The following is a 24,719-nucleotide window of genomic DNA, read 5'->3' as shown; positions in this document are numbered from 1 at the left end:
GAATCAAGGATCTAAGACCCATCAGTCTGTGCAATGTAGTATACAAGTTATGTTCCAAGGTGATCGCGAACAGGTTGAAGCTAGTGCTCCCGGATATTATATCGGACAATCAAAGCGCTTTTGTTCCTGGTCGTCTCACCACCGACAATGTACTCCTTGCTTATGAATTGTCGCATGTTCTACTGAATAAGAGGAGAGGGGGGATGGTATTGCGGCGGTGAAGGCGGACATGAGCAAGGCCTATGAAAGAGTTGAATGGGACTTCCTGCGGGCAATGCTTCTCAAGTTGGGGTTCGGCACTCGATGGGTCGACCTAGTGATGAACTGTGTTACCACTGTGCGTTATCAAATCAAGATCAATGGAGAGTTAACAGAGTAGTTTACTCCCACCCGAGGGTTACGTCAGGGCGACCCATCCTCGCCGTATCTCTTTGTCATATGCACGGAGGGGTTGTCGGCATTGTTACATGATGCGGAAGCAACTGGCCGAATAGGGGGTGTGAAAATCTGCCCGACAGCACCGGTAGTCTCACACCTACTGTTTCCAGATGATTCTGTGTTACTGCTCAAGGCGAAGAGGGAGGAGGCAGAGTCGTTGAGGGAAATTCTGGACCTCTATGAAAGTTGCTCGGGGCAATGCATAAACTTAGAAAAGTCGGCGATCATGTTCAGTCCAAACACCAGCGCGACAGCAAAGAATGAAGTGAAGAACGCCTTGTAGATCCAGAGCGAAACTTGGAACGAAAAATATCTTAGTCTGTCTGTTCACGTTGGTAAATCGAGGAAGAAGGCGTTTGCGTTTGTCAAGAACGCGATCTCGGGGAAGATCTATGGTTGGAAGGAGAGACTGATTGCGAAAACGGGGAAGGAAACACTAGTCACTACGGTGGCCCAGGCTATACCCACGTTCGCTATGTCATGCTTCTACCTGACAAAGACTTTCTGTGAGGAGCTTAGTTCACTGATTGGGAACTATTGGTGGAGTCAGCAAGATAAGGAACACACGACCCACTGGATAGGATGGAATAAACTGACGATGCCAAAGGCACAAGGAGGGTTCAGCTTCAGAGATATGCACGCGTTCAATGTCGCCATGCTGTCCCGTCAGGTTTGGAGGCTAATCCAACACCCGGAATCGTTGTGTGCACAGATCTTGAGAGCTCGGTACTACCCAGATGGATAGCTTCTAGAAGCACAACCAGCTGCGGGCATCTCCTATGCATGGCGTAGCTTGCTCCATGGTGTCCAACTTGTCAGAGAAGGCGTCATTTGGAGAATCGGGGATGGTACAAGTGTTAACATATGGTCCGACCCTTGGATACCTCGGCCCTGGTCGAGAACAGTTATCACGCCACGTGGTCAGTGCCTTCTGCAGCAAGTAAGTGAACTCATTGATCCATATACAGGCTCGTGGGATGAGCAGCTTGTGAGAGACACCTTTTGGCATGATGATGTGGCACATATCCTCCGTATCCCTCTTAGAGATGGAAAGATTTCATGGCATGGCAGTATGACAATAAAGGGGTCCATCAGTTAAGAGCGCCTATAAACTATTTATTCAGTTGGAGAGAAATAGTAGGGATGGAGGAGCGGGGGCGAGCTCTATGGTCCCGGGAAATCTGAACGGTACTCGCGATGACTCCTGGAAACGAATCTGGAGGTTACCTTGTCCCAGAAATATCCAGATGTTCACGTGGAGGATCAAACACGAGTCCCTGGCGCTTTGTACCACGGTCGCTCGGAGAGGCATTCCAATAGAAGATACTAAGTGCATGTTCTGTAGCAGAGGAGAGGAGGATGGGGCGCACCTATTTACCAAGTGCAAGGCTGTGAAGGAGGTGTGGCGAGACTTGGCCATGGAGAAGGAAAGAAATGATCTGGAGAAGATCGAGGGCGTGCATGCAATGCTTGACTATATTTGGGGGCTAGATGAAAAGAAGAGATTGCATATCCTCACCTTTTGGTGACTGTGGTGGGCCAATAGGAACAAGGTGAGAGAAGGGGAGCTGTCGCTCTCACCAGCGGAACTGGCATGACAGACGAGGAGCAGCGTCCTTGAGTTCGGCGAGATCTTCTGTAAAAAAAGCCGACAAGTTGTCCCTAGACAAGTGGTAACCCCCGGCTCCGGACGTTTACAAAATTAACGTGGACGGCTCGTTTGTGCTGGGCCAGGAGCATGCTGGATGGGGGGTCACCGTGAGGCTGGCGGACGGCTCGTTGGTGCATGCACGGGCCGGACGACAGGAGCATACGTCGGATGCGTTCGCTGCTGAAGTGATAGCCATGTCCAAAGCCATCACCACTGCGGCAGATCTTGGCATGCTAAGAATGGAGTTCGAGATGGATTCACAACTCCTGTCGGAAGCCTTGAATTTGCGCAGGGTGGACTCATCAGCGTACGCAGCAGCTATAGAGGACATGAAATACCAACTGAAATTGTGGTTCTCTTTCTTTTCCATTTAAGTTTGTAGACGTAGTGCGAACACGGTGGCCCATGAGCTCGCCAATATTGGCCGCCTGTGTGAACCGAACCACTTTTTACAGTGGGATTCTGATGTACCAGCCCGTGTGGGCGAGTGTGTTGTGGGCGATATGCCTCACCACAGTTAAGTAATGAAAGCTATGCTTTCCTCAAAAAAAAACTTGTCACGCCGTTTCCAGCCGTTGGATTGGATGAGTTTTTTTTTTGGAGTACAAGCTTCTTGTAGCACCCATCCCTCGAAAAAGGAAGCAGCATCACTCTCCGCCGCGCCGCGAGACCTAGCCGAGCCCGTCGTGTATCGTCGTCGCCGCCAGGAGCACGGAGCGACACCGCCGCCGCAGCCAGCGCTTCCTCTCCAAGGTGCGTGCCCACCGAATCCAAAACCTCTCTGGTTGAACCATGGTTCTTTTCCGTCGCCAGAAACATATGCCCTAGAACCTGTGCGGCTCGAGTAGGGGACTAGGGGTCTCTATCCATTGGTCGGGGCTGTGCGGCCGCCGGTAAACGCGCTGGCACCGGCGGTGGCGACCTTCCGCCTGGCTTGAGTCAGATGATTTTGCCTTATGCTGGGCGTTTTGCGCTCCTGCACGTGAAGTGTTTGACGAAATGTTGTGGGTGCTGCTGAATCTTGTGTGGCCACGGGTTGTAGAAGATGGAGCAGACTCCTCTCCTTGAAGTATAAGTGGAATTGGAGGCTAGCAAATTTGTTGACGCATGTTACTTGCAAGATGATTGATGAGCCTAACTCTCAACAAGCTGTTTTTGGCAAAGCATGGCTATTTACTTTGATGTGTCAAAGTGTTTAGTAAATACTTTGGGAAGCTTGTCCAAACCTATCCTGCATTTGGTGATTATAACTTAGAACTTGCGTTTATGGTGTTTTGTCATATACTCCATCCGTTCACAAATTCAACAGGTTTTGGATATTTCATTATGGAGTACATACGGACTGAAATGAGTGAACAAACACACCCAAACGTGTCTATATACATGTGAATCAGAAAAAGCTAGAACATCTTATATTTGTGAACGGAGGGAGTATTTTTAGAGAAAAGACGCAGCCGAGTCCAAGAAGGACTCGCACCTTGCCTACAATTGATGATGTGGGTGGAGCTGCCGCTTGGCCTTCAGCCTAACTAAACTGCTGTGGGCCATGGTATACTGGAGCCGTTGCTTTGCTGTTGCCATAGCGCAGTCATGCTCATCTTGGCTGTTTAGGTATTCAATTTGGCACAAATTGTGAGTTACAATTAGTCGGTTACTCTTTGACACAGATTTGTGGCTCAACCGCTCGAGTAATTTGAATACTTCCTTCTTCTTACTGGAATTAATAACAATAATGAATAGGTTCACTAGATTGCAGTATGCAAATCTGTGTGAACTAGGTGACCATTGATTGGAAATGTTTTAAGCAGCTTCCAACTTGGAAGTCAGTATCACATCACCTAACATACCACATCTTTTTTTTTGCGGGGGAACCTACCATACCTGAAGGATCAAATCATGGGGTAGCATTCAGGGGCTGCAAGTGACCTTGCCATGAGCGCGTTTCTAGCTCAGCCACTAGTCGGTGAGAACATCTGCTCCAGTGATTTGCTGTACCTTGAGTAGAAATATGTGCCTAGATGTCAGTATGTCACAACATGCTCCTATGATGTGTACCCTTGCATGGAACTGCACCTTCTTTATGATGAGATATCTCTGTCAGGAGATATTCGTTGGCTTCCAAGTTGGTTAGCTTGTCGGTAACATTGTTTCTCTTTGTAAGATATCCCATGAAAATATGTTTGAAAACCCCCTGATGTTGCCAAATAAATACTCTGTCACAAAATAATTGTCTCAACTTCAGTACAACTTTTAGTACAAAGTTGTACTAAAATTGAGACGCTTATTTTGGGACGGAGGGAGTATATTGGAATGGTGCTGGTGACATTTTAAGCCATACTCACTGTATTTGTCATTTTTGTATGAGCTGTAGTAGCAGTATAATTTGGCCTTCCATTATTTCTCATAAACCTGACCCAACAATGGCATGTAGCCTGGAGCTGGAGGAATTCGTAGTTCCGAAAGAGCTTGCTTTTTTCCTGTTTTCGGAATAATTAATCGAACGACTATTTGCTTCTCTGTGGTGTTCAATTTGCTAGTAGTTATAATGGTAACCTCATTAACTGTTTGCTCCTCTTACAAGGTGATGCTTGACAAACGGACTGTTCATCTGCTTGTTATCCCTGTTACTTACAGATTAACATTGCTATATTCTAATCTTATATGAATTCGAATATGGTTCTGCAGGTTAGCATCTGACAGCCATGGCGAAGCATCACCCTGATCTCATCATGTGCCGGAAGCAGCCTGGCATTGCTATTGGTCGCTTGTGTGAGAAGTGTGATGGCAAGTGCGTCATCTGTGACTCGTATGTGCGCCCATGTACGCTTGTCCGGGTCTGCGACGAGTGCAACTACGGCTCGTTCCAGGGAAGGTGCGTCATCTGCGGCGGAGTTGGCATCTCAGACGCCTACTACTGTAAAGAGTGCACGCAGCAGGAGAAGGACCGAGATGGGTGCCCCAAGATTGTCAACCTAGGAAGCGCCAAGACCGATCTCTTCTACGAGCGCAAGAAGTATGGTTTTAAGAAGAGATGAATTACATGCATGGATTTGGCGGGTCCTCTAGGCCTCACTCTATGCTGTTACACTAATACCAGAAGCAGGTTGCTGGGGCAACGGCATTGTGTCCGTGTTATCGTTTGATCATAATATACAAGAATGCGTCCCTGATATGCTCTGTAATGAGTAGTTCTGTTGTATGGTTCAAAACTCTAGACTTCCTGTGCAGTATGCACTTGATATCAATGACCATGAATGTTTGACTTGAAATGTGTGCTGGGATGGCCTTTTGTATGTTACTTAATTGCCTCAGCTACTCTGAAGACCTGAGATATGGCTGTAATGTAGAAATGCATGCTGGTAGGTGATCATTCCTGATGTGTTTATGAAGTTGTGATATAGAGTCAGCTGGAAGTAGGGATTCAACTGGTGGGCTGGAGGATAATACTGTGGTGTTAATTTCGCGGGACGAAGCGGGATGCCGCTTGCACCCCAAGCTGAAAGTAATCTTAATCAGTGCCGTTCTTGCTGGGCGTATGGACGTACCATGTATGCACTTTCAGGATTGTGTACTTGTATAGGGGATAACCTAAGCGACTATGTAGCTTCAGTATTTTGTTCTTGTATACAAATTCTATATATAGATTAATAAACGTATGATCCAACCTCAAATATACCTGCAAGGTTGTAGTAAGTCGTATCTGCGTGATAAATGCAGGGCATAACAAATTGAGAATTCTGTGGTTTGATCACCTGTGTAAAAGAAGGCTCAGCCAAATAGATAAGAGTCTTATTTTGACTTTGAAAACAAAAGGCCCCTGCAATGACAGAATACTATTTATTCGTCAGTTCTCAAGATTACGTGATTGGGTGGTTTTGGTGCTGAAGGCACACGATAACATACCTGTCGCATTGTTGGCGCTGGCCGATGTGTAATCATAGTATATTGGTTTCGTGCAGTAACCGTGCTTGCCGTACGGTGTATGCCAGCACCCGGGCGTCACCTTTTATTCCACGGTGTATGGACCTGGAATAGCGATGTGGTACTAAACATCAGCGCAGCAACACGTAAATAAACAAGGAACCACCGACCGCACGGGCTTGTTTTCCTTGGCGCTTGCTTAGCTCGTCAGCCAATCCGATCGTCCTTGATGTTAGAATAAAATCTGAGGCATACCGTGGATCATCCGAGGACCAAGCAATACATGAGCACGACACCGAGATTTGTTAACGAGGTTCATCGATATGGCTACATCCCCGGGGCCTGACTATGGGTACTCCTCCCATGACACCGCTACAATACCGCACCCTGGCCGCCCGGGCGCCGGCACACGTCGCCGGTTCCCCCGCGTGCCTGTGCTATTATGTTAGTATAGGTTACATCGTGTGTCTACCCCGCTATATATGAGAGGCCTAGGATACAAGTGTCCTACTAGAGTACGACTCCATATCCTATCTACACATAGTCCAAAACCAAGTCCAACTGTAACCTACCTTATACAATAATATTCGACACAACTCTAACAAACTCCACCTTGGCGAATATTCTTCACCACCTTGAATTCATCCATGCGTCGAACCTCCATGTACATTGAACTTGAGATACGGCATGAGCACCGCTGCTACTCTCAGACTCCACGTGACTCCACCTGCAACTGTAGTCCCTTCTCGTCTTCTTCACTATCAACACTCGAGCAAATTAAGTTCCTCTTTACTCTACTTTGTGCTCCCAACTTCCGGAGTATCCGCTCAACACCATCACACACCAATCATTGACCTGCGTGGAAGTGAACAACTCACATATTGGACGCCACATATAAGAGTTACCTGAACTCAACAACACCGCTCTTTCTTGACCGTCTGTCTGAAACTTGAAGGAATTTCACCGTCACCCTGTGTCACCCTGAGTCAAATTCGCAGTTGTCTCACCCTTCTTCCGGATAGTCTCTGGCATGTCCCACGGCTATAGCACTCCGCCTCCTTCTGTATTTGTCATCCGCACTTTGCCATGTGCACTGAACACCACAGAATATACGGCCATGTACTCTCTCAGTTTTTGACAGTTTCAGACTTTCCGCCACTTTCTCAGATTCTCCATGGCCAACTCCTGTCCATCAACCGGCACCGATAGACCCAGTCACCAACTTGAATCTGGTACTCACCAACACTGCTTCAGCACCCCCAGCACAATTTGTCTGACCAAGTGTCTGACCACCGGTGCCTTGGCATGTCGATGTGTCCCGTGCTTACCGCACGCCTTGCCGCTATCACCGTGTCGAGCCTCTGTTGTCCTGGTCGAGTCTCCCGGGTCACGTACCCACACCATTCAACCCCTACTGTAGAGAACCATCGATCATCACCGACCGATGCCGAGTATCATGTCTCCATCAGACCACTGGGCCCCAGTCCGATCCACGTGTCTCTTGCTATCCCGCTAAAATAGGCTTTCGACTCTCCATGCATTTACGCCGTAGCCCCTCCATCAGCTCAGAGTGAAGTTGTCCATCAGACTCCAGCTCCACCTTCAACATGACTCCATGGTGGTTGTACGTGCCACCCTCGCGCCCCGTCGAATCCAAGCTCTCATGTGCACCGTCTTGAATCAACCCCGCGGCATAGTCTGTCGAAGCCACACAAGCCCTCAGGCCTGCACCACGTGTTTCCACGCCCCAGAAGTTGGCCTCCATTAGCATCACGCTCCTATGTCGTCGTCGCTGAAATCACCACCGTCTTCTGCTTTGACCAACATCCCTGTCAGTCCATCAGACTGTCCAGTCCGACCCAGCCGAATTATCCGACTGCAACCATGCTCCACCTTGTGTCGTGTCCGCCCCGCACATCTCCGTGCATTGCTTGACGCCCTGTGTATGCATGATCCTGCCACGACGCACTCCAGACTCCTCCGAGCCTTATACGCACGTCGCCAACCTCGCCACCTATCTGCTTCTCGATCCGATTACTGCTCAAAGATGACAACACGACCAGCCCTGCCTGGATCGTAACTCGCCGATGATATTCATCCCGTATTACAATCGCTTCCAGCAGACTTATGTCGACGCATCTTTGTAGGATCGAAAGTATGTCTAGAGGGGGGGTGATTAGACTACTTGACCAAATAAAAATCTAGCCTTTTCCCAATTTTAGTTCTTGGCAGATTTTAGCAATGTAGCACAAGTCAAGCAATCAACCTACTCATGCAATTCTAAGAGTATAGCAGCGGAATGTAAAACAATTGCATATGAAGGTAAAGGGAGGAGTTTGAGGGAGCAAACGCAATGTTGACACGGAGATTTTTTATCCGTGGTTCCGATAGGTGGTGCTATCGTACATCCACGTTGATGGAGACTTCAACCCACAAAGGGTAACGGTTGCGCGAGTCCACGGAGGGCTCCACCCATGAAGGGTCCACGAAGAAGCAACCTTGTCTATCCCACCATGGCCGTCGCCCACGAAGGACTTGCCTCACTAGGGTATATCTTCACGAAGTAGGCGATCTCCTTGCCCTTACAAACTCCTTGGTTCAACTCCACAATCTTGACGGAGGCTCCCAAGTGACACCTAGCCAATCTAGGAGACACCACTCTCCAAGAAGTAACAAATGGTGTGTTGATGATGAACTCCTTGTCTTGTGCTTCAAATGATAGTCTCCCCAACACTTAACTCTCTCTCACAGGATTTGGATTTGGTGGAAAGAAGGTTTGAGTGGAAAGCAACTTGGGGAAGGCTAGAGATCAAGATTTATGTGGTTGGAATGGAATATCTTGACCTCAACACAAGTGTAGGTGGTTCTCTCTCAGAAAATATGTGTTGGAAGTGTAGGCATATTCTGATGGCTCTCTTCACGAGTGAAGAATGGGTGGAGGGGTATTTATAGCCTCCACACAAAATCTAACCATTACACACAAATCACCAAACTCGGTGGGACCAATTCAAAGAACTCGGTCAGACCGATTTGGTTCATAATGTGCCCGTTAGGCATTTCGGTGGGACTGACACGTCAACTCGGTGGGACCGATTTATTTAGGGTTAGGGCATAACGTAATCTCGATGAGACCGATTACACAAACTTGGTGAGACCGATTTTGGTAATAGACTAACAGAGAGTTGGTCAGGCAAACTCGGTGGGACCGATTCGCTCATCTCGGTTTGACCGAAACGTTATGAAAAGGAAACAGAGTGTTTGCATTGCAATCTCGGTGGGACCGATCGCCCATCTCGGTTTGACCGAAACGTTACGAAGGGAAACAGAGAGATTACAATCCCATCTCGGTGAGACCGAAAAGATTCTGGCAGTGGCTATGTCAACTGAACTCGGTGGCTCCGGATATGAAATTTCGGTGGGGCCGAGTTGGACTTTTTGGTTTGGGACATATGTGGATGTGAGAAAGTAGTGGAGGGTTTTGGAGCATATCACTAAGCATTTTGAGCAAGGACCTCATTAAGCAACACCTCATCCCTTCTTAATAGTATTGGCTTTTCCTATAGACTCAATGTGATCTTGGATCACTAGAATAGAAAATGTAGAGTCTTGTGCTTTGAGCTTGAGCCAATCTTCTGTTCTTAGCATTTTGAAGGGTCCACTTTCTAATCCATGCCATGCCAATCATTGAGCTTTCCTGAAATATTTATCTTGGAATAGCATTAGCTCAATGAGCTATATGTTGTTAGGAATTAACAAAACTACCCAGGGATAGTTGCACTTTCAATCTCTCCCTTTTTGGTAATTGATGACAACATATAGATCGAAGCTTCGACAAATGATAAATAAGATTGAAAAACATCGTCGCTTTGAGAAGTATGTGATAAGCAAGAGCTCCCCCTAAATTTGTGCATTATTTAAAATTTGCTTTTGAATGCAAATGCACAATCGATTAGGATCATGGGTTACTCTTCCATGTCACATACATCTTGGTGGAGCGCTCAAAATGATAGAGATTAAAACACATGCACTCATCACCAAGCAAAGTGAATGATCATAAGAGGATATGAAAGATAATATCATCCAACAAGCATTAAGGGTAGCATATGATCAAACACATGATCAAGCAAGTATCTCACAAGGACATAAAGTAGTATCTCACACAAGCACATAATGAAATGTTTCAACCAAAATAGCAAGAGAGATAAAAAAGCAAACACTCTCTCTCGAAGCCTATGATCTATACATTTTTCTCCCCCTTTGGCAACAAGTTACCAAAAAGTTCAAAAATGCATAGTGCTAAATGACTCTCAGGCTTGATCTTCGGTAGGAGGTGTTGAGAGAACTCCAAGGACGAAGGCTTCAGATGAAGTAGCTGGAGCTGGTGGAGTAGCTGCTGGAGGTGGAACTGGAGCTGTTGCTGCTGCTGCTGGTGCTGATGCTGTAGCTCTAGTGTCTGTCACGGGCACTGCAGCAGATCTCTGTCCTCTGGGCACTCTAGCAAAAGCATCTGTGGTAGACTTGCCCTTTTTCTCCTCTGCTTCCTCCTGGAGTTGCTCAACTGCAGTTTGGATCTCTGTACCTTGACATCAAGGTCATAGAATTTCTGCTCAATGATCCTCTCCAAACTCTCCTGGTTCTTGGTCAGGGTGGCCAAGCCCTTCTCAATCCTCAGGGTGGATTGGATCAGATATCCAAGCTGGTCTTGCTTGCTCTTCAAGAATACCTGAGATGCCTCCTCTACTGTTGGCATCTTTGCAGCCTTCTCTGCCTTAGCCTTCTCTCTCTTCTCATGTGCTTGAGCTGAAGATGGTTCATTCTCATTCATCACCACTGTGTTGTCTTCAAATTCAGGGTAGATGGCAGGTGCTCCTTATCCAAAATGTATTTGCCTTTGCCCATCTTTGAGTTGATGAGCTCCTGAATTGTGGGGCATACCCACAGCTTCTCTTCTGGTCAGCAGCAGTCCTCTTGATTGTCTCAACAATCAAACTCATGACCTTGAACTTCTGTGGGACATCAAATATATGCAGCAAGTTTATTGCATGTCCTCTGATCATCTTGTGATCACCTGACTTGGGTAGCAGTGTGTGCCTTAGAATCCAGTTGATAGTTGGCAGACCAGACAACAAGTAGTGAACGGATCCAAACTTATGTGTATCCAAAGCAGCATCTGGGATCTCTTTGTACATGTTGGCCATAGTGCTGTGGTCTTTCTTCTTCTCTGCATAAATATCCAAGTCATCCTCATGTTCCTCAGGAGCATTAATAAGCTTGGCCCATTCTCAACTGTAGACTGGCATCTAGTACCTTCAGACATCCATACTATCCTTCCACCTGGATAGAAGTGGGCAGTGGAGTAAAATTGCATGATGAGCTCATCATTCCACTTGGTGAGCTTCTGAGCAACAAAAGTGTCCACTCCACATGCCTTGAAGCTATCAAGCACACCAGGGAAGTGATCCTCATTCTCCTTGATGAACTCCCAGTCAACCCATCTCATGTCACACACAATGGGCTTCTTATCAAGCAGAACTGTCTCATAGAAGTCCTGCTGTTCCTTATTGTGAAACCTATAGTCCACAACAGTTCTTCTCCTGATAGCATATGGACCAGACTGTCTCCATAGTCTCAATCCTGCATCCTTCCTGATTTTCATAGTCTCTGCAACTGGGTGTGCATCATTGTGGTCTGGGATCTTGGGTTTCAGCTTCCTCAATACAACAGTGTCATCTTCTTCTTCTTCAGCAGCTTCAGGCACTGGGGCCTTGTTCTTTTCTTCAGCAGGGATATTCCTAGTGCTTCTCTTGGGTTTAGGCTTTGGAGCTGGAGCAGCAGCCTTGGGAGCAGATTTGGGCTTAGATGGAGCAGCCCCTGATCTGATTGCATCCCCCATAAGCTTTTGAGCTTTGGGTGCTGGTGCAGCATCCTCTTCCTCTTCAGAATATTTCCTCATTGAGGGCTTGCCAAGAACTCTGGCTGTAGTAGTTCTGGCCCTCTTCTTCTTCTTATCCTCACCAGTTGCTTCTTCTTCAGATTCAATGGTGAACTTCATAGTTTCACCTGTGGCAACTTTTCTTGGCTTAGACATGGGCTGTCTTCTTGCTGGCATCTTTGTCTTCAGTCCAGGCTTTGTTGCAGCAGCTGTGCCATACTCTTTCTTCAGCACCTTTTCTTTGAAGTGGCTTCATCTTCAACAGCCACATAGTCCTCATCTTCTGAATCAGAAGTCCTCTTCTTCCTTGTCCTGGTGGCAGCCTTTGGCAAGTTGCTGGGAGTGCTCCTGCTGCCTTCATCATAACTGCTAGAGGGATCTGAACCCTCACTCATCTGCACCTGTTGCTCAGACCTGTTCTGACTGTCACTTTGATCAGACATCTCTGCAAACACTCTGACAGCAGACCCTGTGAATAGGTTATAGATGAGGTAGAGTAGATGAGCATCACAAAGTACAGGAGTTTTGCAAAACAGATGACTTAAAAACTTAGTTTTAGTTCTTCACAGAAAGCATTTCGGATCTACCGATTTGTAAACTCGGTGATACCGAAGCAGCTTTTGGAACCTAAACTAGTGAACTCGGTCAGACCGAGTCACAGTTCGGTGGTACCGAGACTGCTAGGGTTTCACAGAGAATCGAACTCGGTCACACCGATTTGCAATTTTCGGTCAGACCGAAAAACGCATGTGCTCTGGCCTAAGCCAAATCGGTGAGACCGATTTCTACAACTCGGTCGGTCCGAGATGAATTCGGCGGAGACCTAACCCTAAATTTTCAAATCAAAACTAATCTACGGGACGTTTTCGCTGGACAGGATGATTTCAATCGTGGCAAGAATCATGGCAAAGCAATGTGCTAAGAATCAGAGTTATGGATTAGCACAAAGATCAAGTTCGTACCCTAGTTCGGCGGCGAACTTGCTACGGCGGCAACGGCGGGGCAGATTGCCGTTGACGGCGGCGGAGACCAGCGGCGGGAGGTCGCTGGCGACGAGAGGACGATCCGGAGACCCGAGGAGGCAGAGCAGGTTACGCGCGGGCGAGGAGGTTCGGAAAAATTTCCAAAATTTGGCCCGTCGGTATATATAACCTGACCCTGTCGGTGTGACCGAGTGGAACGACTCGGTGGCACCGAGATGCAAAACTGCAAGCAGTTACTGCAACTCGGTGTGACCGAAAGGTTCTAATCGGTTGCACCGAGATTGAAAACCCTAGATCAACTTAGTGATCTCGGTAGGACCGAAAAGGATGAATCGGTCAGACCGAGATGCACAAAGAGGTTTTGGAGGTTTAAGTCTATGACGAATCGGGAACTCCGAGTGCTCCTCACACAGAGTGGTTCGAATCTGACTTGATCAAACTTTGTGATGTAGCATGAATAGAGTTTGAGACGAGAAAAGCATAGATAGCTAGAGGGAGTTCTTAGGCATTCTTGTCCATCCATTTGGCAAAAGAGAAAGAGCCAAACAATCAAAGCAACATATGGATGTCCTCGAATGAGTAAAATATGCAACCAACATGCTCACACAATAAAATGACAAATGAAATATGTGACAAAGCATGCACAATCACTCTAGCATCTATCAAGCAATTTGGCGATGACTAGGTCATCTATATATGAGTATATTGATTAGGAGTCAAATGAGAACATTTGATCATAGGTCATACTCATCGTTTAAGCACAAGTGGGGTTACCACTTTTACATAAAGCATTGTTGTGTTCACACCATTAGAGTTGCTTTAGCTCAATTGATTAGAGTAAAGCTCCCCCTAGATGTGATATCCCCCTAAGAGGGATGAACTAACCTTGGGTTTTGTCGATGATGACTTCATGTAGGTGTTGAAGATGTAGATGCTCAATGTTGATGTAGATCATTCGGAGCAATCCTTTGGAGTGAGTTGCACTTTCAATACCTACACGGGTTAGTCCCACAAGGAACAAGCAAGGATATCCATAGACATAGAGTGATGCATACACAAGATGATGTCCATGAAAGCATTAGGTTACTTTGTCCCTTGTCTTACCAATAAGAGGGTTTGTGACTCCTTGAACTAGTGCAAGATATGGAAGTTGTTTGCACTTGTCCTTGCCAAAATGATAAGAGTGAAGTATGTTGGCGGAGTCACCCTCAAGAACTCTCTAGTTCTTCTTCTTCGGGATCCACACCATCTTGATGGGAATCCTTGGAGTCGTAGTCGTACTTGATGAGGTAGAACTTGATGTAGTCTTGGGAACCCACTTGACCAAGGCCTTAGGTGCTTCTTCAAATGCATCAATTTCCTCTTGAAGCTTGTCCTTGCCTTTTGCTTGTGGTCTTGTGGTGGAAGATCATCTTGAGCTTGTGTCCCTTTGAAAGAAGTAGGATCATACTTCTCTTGTTGAGGAACAAACTTCGTCTTGGGGTATTGATCTTCTTCCCACTCAACTCCATTGGCATTGAACTTTCGTTCAAAACCAACACCTTGATTCTTCCGGTGTCTTCCTTGCTTGCGTACAATTTCCTCAAATTGCTTACTTCCGGCAAGGCTCTTGTAAACACCTTTCTCTATAATTCCCTTCAATAAGCTATTTTCTTGCTCAAGTGTAACTTGGCTAAGAGAATCATTAGTGGAATCAAGAGAACTACTAGATGCAACAACATTGGATTTAGCATGATTGTTGTTACTACTAGATGAAGAATCTTTCTTGCTCTTGTTGCTAGATTTAACTTGTGGCATGTAAGTAGACAAGAGTAAACGCTTGGCAATGTAAGAAGAACTTTTCTTGCGAAGATCATCATTGATTGCCTTTAAAAACTCATGTTCTTGCTCAAGGTTGAGCTTTTCAAAGCGTAGCTTATCATGAGTCTTTAAAAGTTCTCGATGATCTTCCAAGGTAGTTTCATGAGCTAACTTAAGAGTGTTTAGTTCTTTAGTTAGACGCTCAATCTCCTTCTTATCATCGTCATTCGTTTTATCTTGATTAGCATGATTAATTGACGTTTCATCATAGTTTTCATCACTAGAGTTGTCAACAAGTAAATCATCATCACCTAGCAAATCATCTTCATCACTATTGAAATCAACATACTCGGGATGTGTTACCTTTGGACCCTTGGCCATGAAGCATCTTCCAATTCCTTCATTTGGTGAGTCAAATATGTCGTAGGAGTTGGTTGACACAAGTGCTAGATCGGCAACACCTTCATCTTGAGTATATTCGGAGTCGGAGTGATAACTTCTTTCGGAGTGATGGTCGGAGTCGGAGCCGGATACCCATTCACCAACATGAGCTTGATGTCTTCTTTTTGTGTAGCTCCTTGATGACTTATCCTTCCTTTCCGAATCCTTGCTTCTCTGAGAGGATCTTCGTTCATAACGATCATCTCTACTCCTTCTTTCTCTTGATGGTGACTCTTCTCTTCTACTTCTTCTTTTGGGAGAATCTTCTCTTCTTATGTAGGGGGCCGTACACTCATTGGAGTAGTGTCCGGGTCTTCCACAATTGTAGCAATTATGCTCACGACTAGAAGATCTTTTGTCATTGTAGGACCTTGACTTGGAACTTCTTTCTTTGCTTCTACTCTTGTAGAACTTGTTGAAGTTGTTTACCATTAGGCTCAATTCTTCATTGAAGGTTTGTTTCTCACTTGATGATGTGGGAGCATCACACGCGGCTTTGTAGGCACCACTTGACTTGTTGTGAAGCTCTTCCTTATCCTTGAGTGACATCTCATGAGCAACAATTCTTCCAATGACTTCCGTTGGCTTGAGATCTTTGTAATTGGGTATCATTTGGACCAATGTGCACACAGTATCATATTTTCCATCCAAGGCTCTTAGGATATTCTTGATGATGAATTTATAGGTCATCTCTTCACTTCCTAAGCCGGCAATCTCATTTGTGATGAGAGCAAGCCTAGAGTACATTTCAGCGACACCTTCACCATCCTTCATTTTGAACTTGTCAAGTTGACTTTGAAGCACATCCAATTTGGATTCCTTGACGGAGTCGGTACCTTCGTGCATATATCAATCAAAGTATCCCAAATTTCCTTTGCATTCTCAAGACGGCTGATTTTGTTGAATTCTTCGGGGCACAATCCATTGAAGAGAATATCACAAGCTTGAGCATTGTATTGTAGGATCTTCAACTCTTCCGCGGTAGCTTCACGGTTTGGTTCTCTCCCATCAAAGAATTCACCTTGCAAGCCAATACACACAATAGCCCAAACGGCGGGGTTATGTCCAAAAATATGCATTTTCATCTTATGCTTCCAACTAGCAAAATTTGTACCATCAAAGTAAGGACCTCTATGGTGGTAATTTCCCTTGCTAGACGCCATACTCTCCTAGGTTGTGAAACCAAGGCTATGACCACCAAAAGCTATGGAAATCAAAGCAAATGGAGACCAAAGCTCTGATACCACTTGTAGGATCGAAAGTATGTCTAGAGGGGGGTGATTAGACTACTTGATCAATAAAAATCTAACCTTTTCCCAATTTTAGTTCTTGGCAGATTTTAGCAACTTAGGACAAGTCAAGCAATCAACCTACACATGCAATTATAAGAGTATAGCAGCGGAATGTAAAACAACTGCATATGTGATACGTCTCCAACATATCTATAATTTTTGATCGTTCCATGCTATTATATATTCTGTTTTGGATGTTTATGGGCTTTATTAAACACTTCTATATTATTTTGGGACTAACCTATTAACCCAGAGCCTAGTGCCAGTTTTTGTTTTTCCCCTTGTTTCAGTGTTTCGTAGAAAAAGAATATCAAACGGAGTCCAAACGGAATGAAACCTTCGGGAGATTTATTTTTGGAACGGAAGGAATCCAGAAGACTTGGAGTGTACGTAAGGGAAGCAACGAGGAAGGCACGAGGCAGGGGCGGGCCCACCCCCCCAGGCGCGCCCTCCACCCTCGTGGGCCCCTCGTGGCTCCCCTGACCGACTTCTTTCGCCTATATATGTCCATATACCCTAAAACCATCAGGGAAGAGAATAGATCGGGAGTTCCGCCGCCGCAAGCCTCTGTAGCCACCAAAACCCAATCGGGACCCTGTTCCGGCACCCTGCCGGAGGGGGGAACCCTCACCGGTGGCCATCTTCATCATCCCGGCGCTCTCCATGACGAGGAGGGAGTAGTTCACCCTCGGGGCTGAGGGTATGTACCAGTAGCTATGTGTTTGATCTCTCTCTCTCTCTCGTGTTCTTGATTTGGCACGATCTTGATGTATCGCGAGCTTTGCTATTATAGTTGGATCTTATGTTTCTTCTCCCCCTCTACTCTCTTGTAATGGATTGACTTTTCCCTTTGAAGTAATCTTATCGGATTGAGTCTTTAATGATTTGAGAACACTTGATGTATGTCTTGCCGTGCGTATCTGTGGTGACAATGGGATATCACGTGATTCACTTGATGTATGTTTTGGTGATCAACTTGCGGGTTCCGCCCATGAACTTATGCATAGGGGTTGGCACATGTTTTCGTCTTGATTCTCCGGTAGAAACTTTGAGGCACTCTTTGAGGTTCTATGTGTTGGTTCAATAGATGAATCTGAGATTGTAATGCATATCGTATAATCATACCCACGGATACTTGAGGTGACATTGGAGTATCTAGGTGACATTAGGGTTTTGGTTGATGTGTGTCTTAAGGTGTTATTTTACTACGAACTCTAGGATAGATTGATGTCTAGTACACAACCTTCTTCTTGTAGACGTTGTTGGGCCTCCAAGTGCAGAGGTTTGTAGGACAGTAGCAAATTTCCCTCAAGTGGATGACCTAAGGTTTATCAATCCGTTGAAGGCGTAGGATGAAGATGGTCTCTCTCAAGCAACCCTGCAACCAAATAAAAAAGAGTCTCTTGTGTCCCCAACACACCCAATACAATGGTAAATTGTATAGGTGCACTAGTTCGGCGAAGAGATGGTGATACAAGTGCAATATGGATGGTAGATATAGGTTTTTGTAATCTGAAAATATAAAAACAACAAGGTAACTAATGATAAAAGTGAGCGTAAACGGTATTGCAATGCGTTGAAACAAGGCCTAGGGTTCATACTTTCACTAGTGCATGTTCTCTCAACAATAATAACATAATTGGATCATATAACTATCCCTCAACATGCAACAAAGAGTCACTCCAAAGTCACTAATAGCGGAGAACAAACGAAGAGATTATGGTAGGGTACGAAACCACCTCAAAGTTATTCTTTCCGATCAATCCATTGGGCTATTCCTATAAGTGTCACAAACAGCCCTAGAGTTCGTAGTAAAATAACACCTTAAGACACACATCAACCAAAACCCTAATGTCACCTAGATACTCCAATGTCACCTCAAGTATCCGTGGGTATGATTATACGATATGCATTACACAATCTCAGATTCATCTATTGAACCAACACATAGAACCTCAAAGAGTGCCCCAAAGTTTCTACCGGAGAATCTAGACGAAAACGTGTGCCAACCCCTATGCATAAGTTCATGGGCGGAACCCGCAAGTTGATCACCAAAACATACATCAAGTGAATCACGTGATATCCCATTGTCACCACAGATACGCACGGCAAGACATACATCAAGTGTTCTCAAATCATTAAAGACTCAATCCGATAAGATTACTTCAAAGGGAAAAGTCAATCCATTACAAGAGAGTAGAGGGGGAGAAGAAACATAAGATCCAACTATAATAGCAAAGCTCGCGATACATCAAGATCGTGCCAAATCAAGAACACGAGAGGGAGAGAGAGATCAAACACATAGCTACTGGTACATACCCTCAGCCCTGAGGGTGAACTACTCCCTCCTCGTCATGGAGAGCGCCGGGATGATGAAGATGGCCACCGGTGAGGGTTCCCCCCTCCGGCAGGGTGCCGGAACAGGGTCCCGATTGGGATTTGGTGGCTACAGAGCCTTGCGGCGGCGGAACTCCCGATCTATTCTGTTCCCCGGTGGTTTTAGGGTATATTGGTATATATAGGCGGAAGAAATACGTCAGGGGAGCCACGAGGGGCCCACAAGGGTGGAGGGCGCGCCCCCCTACCTCGTGGCTCCCTCGTTTCTTTCCTGACGTGCACTCCAAGTCTATCGGGTTGCTTTCCTTCCAAAAATAACTTCTCCAGAAGGTTTCATTCCGTTTCGACTACGTTTGATATTCCTTTTCTTCGAAACACTGAAACAAGGGAAAAAATAGGAACTGGCACTGGGCTCTGGGTCAATAGGTTAGTCCCAAAAATAATATAAAAGTGTTTAATAAAGCCCATAAACATCCAAAATAGATAATATAATAGCATGGAACAATCAAAAATTACAGATACGTTGGAGACGTATCAGCATCCCCAAGCTTAATTCCTGCTCGTCCTCGAGTAGGTAAATGATAAAAACAGAATTTTTGATGTGGAATGCTACCTAACATATTTATCAATATAATCTTCTTTAATGTGGCAAGAATATTCAGATCCATAAGATTCGAGACAAAAGTTTAATGTTGACATGAAAACAATAATACTTCAAGCATACTAACAAAGCAATCATGTCTTCTCAAAATAATCATGGCCAAAGAAAGCTATCCCTACAAAATCATATAGTCTGGCTATGCTCTATCTTCATCACACAAAATATTTAAATCATGCACAACCCCGATGACAAGCCAAGCAATTGTTTCGTACTTTTGATGTTCTCAAACTTTTTCAATCTTCACGCAATACATGAGCGTGAGCCATGGATATAGCACTATAGGTGGAATAGAATGGTGGTTGTGGAGAAGACAAAAAGAGAAGATAGTCTCACATCAACTAGGCGTATCAACGGGCTATGGAGATGCCCATTAATAGATATCAATGTGAGTGAGTAGGGATTGCCATGCAACGGATGCACTAGAGCTATAAGTGTATGAAAGCTCAACAAAAGAAACTAAGTGGGTGTGCATCCAACTCGCTTGCTCACGAAGACCTAGGGCATTTTGAGGAAGCCCACCATTGGAATATACAAGCCAAGTTCTATAATGTAAAATTCCCACTAGTATATGAAAGTGACAACATAGGAGACTCTCTATCATGAAGATCATGGTACTACTTTGAAGCACAAGTGTGGTACAAGGATAGTAACATTGTCCCTTCTCTCTTTTTCTCTCATTTTTTATTTTTTATTTGGGTCTTTCCCTTTTTTTATGGCCTCTTTTTTTTTCTTTTTTTCGTCCGGAGTCTCATCCCGACTTGTGGGGGAATCATAGTCTCCATCATCCTTTCCTCACTGGGACAATGCTCTAATAATGATGATCATCACACTTTTATTTACTTACAACTCAAGAATTACAACTCGATACTTAGAACAAAATATGACTCTATATGAATGCCTCCGGTGGTGTACCGGGATGTGCAATGACTCATGAGTGACATGTATGAAAGAATTATGAACGGTGCCTTTGCCACAAATGCAATGTCAACTACATGATCATGCAAAGCAATATGACAATCATGGAGCGTGTCATAATAAACGGAACGGTGGAAAGTTGCATGGAAATATATCTCGGAATGGCTATGGAAATGCCATAATAGGTAGGTATGGTGGCTGTTTTGAGGAAGGTATATGGTGGGTGTATGATACCGGCGAAAGGTGCGCGGTATTAGAGAGGCTAGCAATGGTGGAAGGGTGAGAGTGCGTAAAATCCATGGACTCAACATTAGTCATAAAGAACTCACATACTTATTGCAAAAATCTATCAGTTATCGAAAAAAAGTACTACGCGCATGCTCCTAGGGGGATAGATTGGTAGGAAAAGACCATCGCTCGTCCCCGACCGCCACTGATAAGGAAGACAATCAATAAATAAATTATGCTCCGACTTCATCACATAACGGTTCACCATATGTGCATGCTACGGGAATCACAAACTTTGACACAAGTATTTCTCAAATTCATAACCACTCAACTAGCATGACTCTAATATCACCATCTTCATATCTCAAAACAATTATCAAGTATCAAACTTCTCATAGTATTCAATGCACTTTATATGAAAGTTTTTATCATACCCATCTTGGATGCCCATCATATTAGGACTAGTTTCATAACCAAAGCAAACTACCATGCTGTTCTAAAGACTCTCAAAATAATATAAGTGAAGCATGAGAGTTTATCTATTTCTTCAAAATAAAACCACCGCCGTGCTCTAAAAGGATATAAGTGAAGCACTAGAGCAAACAACAAACTACTCCGAAAGATATAAGTGAAGATCAATGAGTAGTCAAATAATTATGCAACTATGTGAAGACTCTCCCATTTTCAGAATTTCAGATCTTGATACTTTATTCAAACAGCAAGAAAAACAAAAGAAAATAAAATGACGCTCCAAGCAAAACACATATCATGTGGTGAATAAAAATATAGCTCCAAGTAAAGTTACCGATGAACGAAGACGAAAGAGGGGATGCCATCCGGGGCATCCCCAAGCTTAGGCTCTTGGTCATCCTTGAATATTAACTTGGGGAGCCTTGGGAATCCCCAATCTTAGGCTCTTGCCACTCCTTATTCCATAGTCCATCGAATCTTTACCCAAAACTTGAAAACTTCACAACACAAAACTTAACAGAAAATCTCGTGAGCTCCGTTAGCGAAAGAAAACAAAACACCGCTTCAAGGTACTGTAATGAACTCATTCTTTATTTATATTGGTGTTAAACCTACTGTATTCCAACTTCTCTATGGTTTATGAACTATTTTACTAGCCATAGATTCATCAAAATAAGCAAACAACACACGAAAAACAGAATCTGTCAAAAACAGAACAGTCTGTACTAATCTGTAACTAACGCAAACTTATGGAACTCCAAAAATTCTAAAATAAATTGGTGGACCTGAGGAATTTTTCTAGTAATCATCTGCAAAAATAATCAAATAAATAGCACTCTCCAGTAAAAAGTTGAAGCTAATCTCGTGAGCGCTAAAGTTTCTGTTTTTTACAGCATGATCATAAAGACTTCACCCAAGTCTTCCCAAAGGTTCTACTTGGCACAAACACTAATTAAAACAAAAAACCACATCTAAACAGAAGCTAGATGGATTATTTATTACTAAACAGAACTAAAAAGGAATAAACTAAAATAAAATTGGGTTGCCTCCCGACAAGCGCTATCGTTTAACGCCCCTAGCTAGGCATGATGATTTCAATGATGCTCACATAAAAGATAAGAATTGAAACATAAAGAGAGCATCATGAAGAATATGACTAGAACATTTAAGTCTAACCCACTTCCTATGCATAGGGATTTTGTGAGAAAACAACTTATGGGAACAATAATCAACTAGCATAGGAAGGCAAAACAAGCATAACTTCAAAACTTTAAGCACATAGAGAGGAAACTTGATATTATTGCAACTCCTACAAGCATATGTTCCTCCCTCATAATAATTTTCAGTAGTATCATGAATAAATTCAACAATATAACCAGCACCTAAAGCATTCTTTTCATGATCTACTAGCATAGAAAATTTACTACTCTCCACATAAACAAATTTATTCTCATCAATAGTAGTGGGAGCAAACTCAACAAAATAACTATCATGTGAAGCATAATCCAACTGAAAATTAAAATCATGATGACAAGTTTCATGGTTATCTTTATTCTTTATAGCATACGTGTCATCACAATAATCATCATAAATAGGAGGCATGCTTTCATCATAATAAATTTGCTCATCAAAACTTGGGGGACTAAACATATCATCTTCATTAAACGTAGCATCCCCAAGCTTGGGACAAACATTAATTGCAGCAAATATATTCTCAAAAACATCATCTTCATTAAACATAGCATCCCCAGCTTGGGCCTTTTCATATCATAGGCATAATCACTCTCATCATTAATAGTATGGATAACACCAATAGTATAGCAATTATCATATTCTTCCAAGCAAGTACCAAAAAGATTTTCAAGATCATAAGAAGTATAATTATCTTCCCAATCATAATCATCACAACAAATAATAGGCATAACGAGATCATCATCAAGTGCATCATCTTCCACAATTATTTTTGATTCATTTTCATGAGGCACAACAATGATAGGAGCAACATTATTTGGGAGAGATATCTTTTTACCTCTCTTCCTTTTCCCTTTCTTCTTCTTCACCACATCATGTGTGGGTTCAATCCTCTTTTTGGAGCTCCTTGTTAATGAGATTGGTTGAATAGAAGGCTCCTCCTCGTTACCTGATTCATCATAAGAAATAATAGGAGGATATTGGGAAGTCTCTTCCCTTTCGTTAGTATTCTCTTCATCCTCTATTTGCTTTCTTTTCTTTATGTAATTGGCAATATAAGGATTTTCAATGCAATTCACCGCACAATACATATAAATTTCTTCTAGATCAAAATGAAGAAGTCTATCAAGGGCAAATTCTGGAATAACCTTAGTTATACGTTTCATTTCTTCATAACCCAAGAGCAAACTAAGTTCATTATGATGTGCAAGGGAAATCAAGTCATCACAATTTTTGGACACGATACGATCATGAAACAATTTGCATTGAGTACTGAAATGATCACGTTCATTGCAAAGTTCATAAGTATGGCTAAGAAAGTTTAAATTTTCAGCACATGCATCTAGCCTTTCTTGCAACCATTTAGTTTCTAAATGCTTATGCCTCTTGCAATATCTATCTTCCCTATTTGGTGTGTACTTGCAAACCCAATGTACTCCACAAAATTGACATGTTTATAGGAGACATTTTCATCATAACTAGTGCAATCATCATTAGTACTATGGATATTCAAGGAGTTCATACTAACAACATTGCAATCATGCTCATCATTCAAAGATTTTATGCCAAACATTTTAATACATTCTTCTTCTAACACTTTGGCACAATTTTCCTTTCCATCATACTCACGAAAGATATTAAAAAGGTGAAGCGTATGAGACAAACTTAATTCCATTTTTTTGTAGTTTTCTTTTATAAACTAAGCTAGTGCTAAAAACAGAAACAAAAAGATTCGATTGCAAGATCTAAAGATATACCTTCAAGCACTCACCTCCCCGGCAACGGCGCCAGAAAAGAGCTTGATGTCTACTACACAACCTTCTTCTTGTAGACGTTGTTGGGCCTCCAAGTGGAGAGGTTTGTAGGACAGTATCAAATTTCCCTCAAGTGGATGACCTAAGGTTTATCAATCCGTGGGAGGCGTAGGATGAAGATGGTCTCTCTCAAGCAACCCTGCAACCAAATAACAAAGAGTCTCTTGTGTCCCCAACACACCCAATACAATGGTAAATTGTATAGGTGCACTAGTACGGCGAAGAGATGGTGATACAAGTGCAATATGGATGGTAGATATAGGTTTTTGTAATGTCAAAAATATAAAAACAGCAAGGTAACTAATGATAAAAGTGAGCGTAAACGGTATTGCAATGCGTTGAAACAAGGCCTAGGGTTCATACTTTCACTAGTGCATGTTCTCTCAACAATAATAACATAATTGGATCATATAACTATCCCTCAACATGCAACAAAGAGTCACTCCAAAGTCACTAATAGCGGAGAACAAACGAAGAGATTATGGTAGGGTACGAAACCACCTCAAAGTTATTCTTTCCGATCAATCCATTGGGCTATTCCTATAAGTGTCACAAACAGCCCTAGAGTTCGTAGTAAAATAACACCTTAAGACACACATCAACCAAAACCCTAATGTCACCTAGATACTCCAATGTCACCTCAA

At 43.7% G+C, this 24,719-nt stretch overlaps 1 protein-coding gene across 2 annotated transcripts; it reads left to right on the top strand.

Moving 5' to 3' along the window:
- The first annotated feature begins 2,674 nt into the window (after positions 1-2,674).
- Positions 2,675-5,358, top strand: LOC123168453 (PHD finger-like domain-containing protein 5A). 2 transcript variants are annotated; one of them, XM_044586337.1, is made up of 3 exons: positions 2,675-2,842; positions 3,977-4,052; positions 4,775-5,358. In XM_044586337.1, exon 3 carries the CDS (start codon positions 4,792-4,794, stop codon positions 5,122-5,124), a length of 333 nt encoding a protein of 110 aa, XP_044442272.1. In that variant the 5' UTR covers positions 2,675-2,842; positions 3,977-4,052; positions 4,775-4,791; the 3' UTR covers positions 5,125-5,358. The 2 variants fall into 2 exon arrangements, with proteins under 2 accessions (XP_044442272.1, XP_044442271.1); XM_044586336.1 differs by lacking the exon at positions 3,977-4,052 and having other exon boundaries at positions 2,676-2,842.
- Positions 5,359-24,719: the final 19,361 nt, after the last annotated feature.

Source organism: Triticum aestivum, chromosome 7D (genome assembly GCF_018294505.1).
Source record: "Triticum aestivum cultivar Chinese Spring chromosome 7D, IWGSC CS RefSeq v2.1, whole genome shotgun sequence".
NCBI classification, from domain to species: domain Eukaryota; kingdom Viridiplantae; phylum Streptophyta; class Magnoliopsida; order Poales; family Poaceae; genus Triticum; species Triticum aestivum.
The sequence above is the reverse complement of the archived record's forward strand: the minus strand, read 5'-3'. Positions and strand labels throughout refer to the sequence as shown.